The 4,556-nt window shown below is 57.3% G+C and overlaps 1 protein-coding gene across 1 annotated transcript; it reads right to left on the bottom strand.

The window, feature by feature from the left end:
• Nucleotides 1-358: 358 nt before the first annotated feature.
• On the bottom strand, nucleotides 359-3,576 carry LOC136460070 (cation/H(+) antiporter 15-like). Its single transcript, XM_066459907.1, has 4 exons — nucleotides 3,140-3,576; nucleotides 2,067-3,065; nucleotides 1,556-1,970; nucleotides 359-1,465 (listed from the first exon to the last, which is right to left on the bottom strand). Exons 1-4 carry the CDS (start codon nucleotides 3,401-3,403, stop codon nucleotides 519-521), a joined length of 2,625 nt encoding a protein of 874 aa, XP_066316004.1. The 5' UTR covers nucleotides 3,404-3,576; the 3' UTR covers nucleotides 359-518.
• Between the last annotated feature and the right edge of the window lie 980 nt (nucleotides 3,577-4,556).

Here is a 4,556-nt window from a genome sequence, read left to right as displayed (position 1 = left end):
CGGACAAAACTCAGAGAAGGCTTCTGGAGGCGGAGAGAGGAACGGCATGGGCAAAGGACGTCCGGCTCCAAGGGCCCTAGCCCTATCAAATACCCCATTAGATGACGGGCCACCAAGGGAGAAGGCCATTTGATCGGCCCGGCCTCGTTTCACCAACAGGTGTTTAAATCGCTCAGTTTTTTTCCTCTCAGAAACAAAATGGTACGAGCACATCTCTATCCGATCAATTTTTGGGTGTATCAAATCATGAGCTTACGATCGAAGCTTACCGATTTTTTTGTTATATAAGAGAAGATCACTTTCAAAACGGAGAAAAGTTAGCTTCCCTTTTGAGTTTTGTCACGTTCAGTGCTCATAAAGCAGACATGAACCCATGACACTGACCATATAAACCTGCCCGATCGAAAATAGAATACAGCAGTATACATACACTACACAAACAATAAAAACAACCTCCTGAATCAAAACGACTAAGTACCTAAATTGCCTTAAAAAGCTAGGAAGTACATCATGATCCCTCAGAAGCCTACGGTGCCACCAGAGCCAGACCACCTGCTATTGGCTGCCGACGCGGCGCTCGTCCGGTATGCCCCGGACGCCGCCGACGGGCGCTGGTTGGCGTTGCTCACGTACTGGCGCACGGGGTCGCTGCTCGCGGCCGGCGCGGGGACGGGGGCGGGCTCTGCGGACACCACGTACTGCTGCACCACCAGCACCGACACCGACATGGAGAAGTCGGACGACACGAGCATGTCCCCGATGGGCCCCAGCTCCGGGTTCTCCATCCACTCCTCCAGCGCCGCTGTCATCGGCGACCCGACCTCGCCGGGGCGCCGGCCCACGATGTACAGCTCGTGCAGGTTGTTGTCCATGCCCCGCATGGCCGCCACCGTCTCCTCGCTGTTGGCCACCATCCGCATGGCGTAGGAGATGGCCTCGTTGCCGTGGTTGCGCGCCCGGAACTCGTTGAGGTAGTCCTCGTCCTGCTCCTGCTCGCTCTTGCCCTCCGTGCTGATGGTGATGGCGAGCGAGTCCGAGTCGACCGACGGGCGGTAGGTCGAGCGGGAGACGGACCGCGACCTGTAGTCCGGCGGGAGGAACCGCACGATGGTGAGGGTTACGCCGGGGTGCTCGACCATCCTCCACGCGTACGCGAGCGCCTCGCGGTCGTCGGGCCCGCCGAAGAAGAAGAGCGCGACGTGGTGCTCGGTGGCCATCCGCGCCGCCGCGGCGCTGAGCCCGTGGTCGACGAGGATGGCGACGGAGCACGGGGACGTGGAGAGGAGGCTCTCGTTGAAGCCGCGGACGTGCGGGTTGATCGGCTCCATGCCGCCGTCCACCGTCTGCTGCTTGTGGAACGGGACCACGATGAGCGAGACGTGCTTGTCCTCGGCTAGCACGGACACGTCCTCGTGCATGCTTTGGTACGGCGACACCGCCGCCAGCGTCTGGATGGACACGCCTCCTGTGTCACACACGGCCAGCATGCTATGCGTCATCTACTCAGCTAATATAATTAGGAGCTCGTGCAATTGTATCCTGTCTGCGCACTGACCAGTGTGCCTCTCGTAGTTCTCAAAGGCGTTGAAGATGTGCTCCGTCACGGGGGGCAGGGAGGATCCCGATCTGGTCCGGCTCTGCTTTGAGGCGGAGGAGGCCGCGGCCGCGGCGAGCATGTTGGAGGCGCGTCCCGTGAGCTCCACGAGGTGGAGCGCGTAGATGAAGATCGGGGAGCGCTTGTTCGGGTTCGAGAGCTCGAGCAGCGAGAGCACGGACGGCACGTTGCGGGTGGTGTGCACGCAGGTCAGCATGCGGAGCTCGCTGTCGTGACGGATGCGCTGCAGGTTCCGCCGCTTGTAGCCCACGAGGCGCCGCGACGGTCGGTACACGCCGGTCACCACCGGCGTCACCAGGGTCGTCATGGCCACCGACACCAGCACCATCACCGCAAACGACTCGTCATCCAACACCTGCAACGCACAAAAATATAAATCACATTCATCACCGTAAATCATAATCAACGCACTGACTGTTGTGACACCAGTAATAAGGCACTATTATTAAACCTCTTTGTCTCTTCCAATGTTGAGCACGATCATTTCCACGAGCCCCCTGGTGTTCATGAGGAAGCCGAGCGCGATGCCCTCGCGGAACGGCATGGTGTAGAGCGCGGCGATGATGATGGTGCCCATGATCTTGGCAAAGCTGGCCATGACGAACACGAGCACGAGAAGGCCAACGGTGATGGGGTCGTTTATCTTCTGGACGTTGGTGCGCAGGCCGCTGATGGCGAAGAAGAGCGGCAGGAGCAGGCCGGTGACGAAGTCCTCGATCTTCTCGATGAGCACCACACCGAGCGGTCCGGTCGGGATGACCAGCCCGTAGACGAAGGCGCCGAAGACCGAGTGTATGCCGATGGCGTCGGTGCACACGCCGGCGAGCATGACGCCGGTGAGGATGAGGGAGACCTGCATGTCGCTGACACCCTCGCCCTCGGGGGTGCGGCGGACGAGCCACCACATGCCGGGGCGCACGGCGTAGAAGCAGAAGAGCACGAAGAGCACCCCGGAGAGGAGCACCCACAGGGACGACAGCGCGGCGTTGTCCGCCTCCGAGATGGCGATGGCGATCGCGAGCAGGATCCACGCGCACATGTCGTTGACGATGGCGGCGGACATGGCGATGCGGCCGAGGTCGGTGCCGAGCAGCTTGATCTCGGCGAGGATGCGGGCGAGCACCGGGAACGCCGTGACGGAGAGCGCGACGCCGAGGAAGAGGATGAAGGACGTCTGGTGCACGTTCCGCGACACCTGGTGCCGGAAGATGAAGGACGTGGCGACGCCCATGCAGAACGGCAGCGACATGCCCGCTATGGCGACGAACAACGCCTTCTTGCCCGACCGCCGGATCACATCGATGTCCATCTCCAGGCCGACCAGGAAGAGGAAATAGAGGAGGCCGAGGTGCGCCACCGTCTCCAGCGTGAGCAGGCTGCGCATCGGGAACACCATGTTCGCCCAGGTGTCTATCTGCCCCATCACCGACGGGCCCAGCAGCACGCCGGCCTGCATGCACAGACATGAATACATGCATACGGGCGCATTACGTGCAGGAAGGAGAACACAGAGGTAGTACGTACGAGGATCTCAGCGATGACGCGGGGCTGGCGGAAGGGCCTGAGGACAAGGACGAGCAAGCGGGTGGTGACGACGATGATGGACGTCTGGAGGATGAAGAGCGGGAGGGAGAACTCCAGCGGGTTGAACCCCTGCCAGATGCCGTTGGTGGTGATCATCATGGGCGAGTAGCACACCACGGTGCTGGACGCCTTGGGCATCGTCGCGTTGCGCATCTGCTCCGTGACGTTGCCCGGCAGCCCATCGGAGATCGGCATGGCGTCCATCTTGGTCTTGGCGCATGGCACGGCGAACGCAGACCCTCCTCACCGGCCGGTCACCGGAACGAAGCCCTCCGCGGCGGCTCGCTCTCTGCTCTCTGCTTCGTGCGTGTGCCTCTGCCACGCGCGTTACGTTTCAGGGACGTGGCAGCGAGAGCGAGGCTTGACCGCTCGGGGCGTGCGCGCATGCGCTACGACGGAAGGGCGAATGGGTCAAACAGCAGAAACATGGGGGAGGGGGACCGATCGCTTACCACGCTGTATCCTCGTTCGACCGGTTGCCCGGAGACTTTGGAGCTATGAGATGAAGCGTGTCTGATTTTGATTGGTCGGACTAATCTCTTATAAGCGACTGAAATAAATACTCCCTCCGCTAAAAGAAAATTTCAAAATTAATTAATTTTCAGAGTTCTTCTAAGTCAAAATATTTCAAAATTAACTAAATCCTGCGCGTTGCTAAGGAAATTGCAGATGAAATTATACGGCTGGGGCTATCTAGCTGTCGTCATTAGGATGTTCTGTATGCTTCCGACAACCGCGAGATGGCAGCCAAGCAAACAACCAATGCCAAACATAAGAAGAATCTGGGTGTTTCAAGAGCTTCCAGCACACGAATTTTGAACCAATGGATTTTAATCTGACGTCTTTTGCTGTTTTGTTGCTTACGTGGGCTGGTAGCCTAGGTGGAAAGTCCAATTGCCCGTGACGTCCCGTCTACTAATCGTTGTCTAACAAGCACGATGATCAGCAATAACTGGACCAGCCATGGGTCTGATATTTATACGGGCCAGCTGTCAGGCCATTTTGAACCAGGCCGATGCTTATGTCTGATACATCTATAAATAATAAATAATATAATAATAATTTACTAAAAAATAATATAATAATAACTAATAAAGAGGTATTATCTAATCTTTTGGTCCATCTTTGCCTAACTATATGAGCAGTGGAGAGTTTTTTCGCCACATTTTTTTACTTCACAAACCACACTCACACACTTCATATCTTTTTGGATGTGACTTGGACTCACATATTTAATCATATGAGCCAGAACAAATCGCGTCTACCGATGGTAAATACGGAGGGTGATTCCAATACGTATTGGGTCGCGCCCTACGTATCTTGTATGTGACTTAGACTCATGACTCACGCTCATACG

The sequence above is a fragment of the Miscanthus floridulus genome, chromosome 6 (assembly GCF_019320115.1).
Source record: "Miscanthus floridulus cultivar M001 chromosome 6, ASM1932011v1, whole genome shotgun sequence".
In the NCBI taxonomy this organism is placed as follows: domain Eukaryota; kingdom Viridiplantae; phylum Streptophyta; class Magnoliopsida; order Poales; family Poaceae; genus Miscanthus; species Miscanthus floridulus.
The sequence above is the reverse complement of the archived record's forward strand: the minus strand, read 5'-3'. Positions and strand labels throughout refer to the sequence as shown.

Bases quoted from the DNA above. Each gene is read 5' to 3' on its own strand.
- LOC136460070 (XM_066459907.1), bottom strand. From the start codon at position 3,403: ATGGACGCCATGCCGATCTCCGATGGGCTGCCGGGCAACGTCACGGAG. The intron at 3,066-3,139 runs GTACGTACTACC...CTGTGCATGCAG, and splicing joins GCGTCATCGCTGAGATCCTC to GCCGGCGTGCTGCTGGGCCC. The intron at 1,971-2,066 runs GTTTAATAATAG...TGTGCGTTGCAG, and splicing joins ACATTGGAAGAGACAAAGAG to GTGTTGGATGACGAGTCGTT.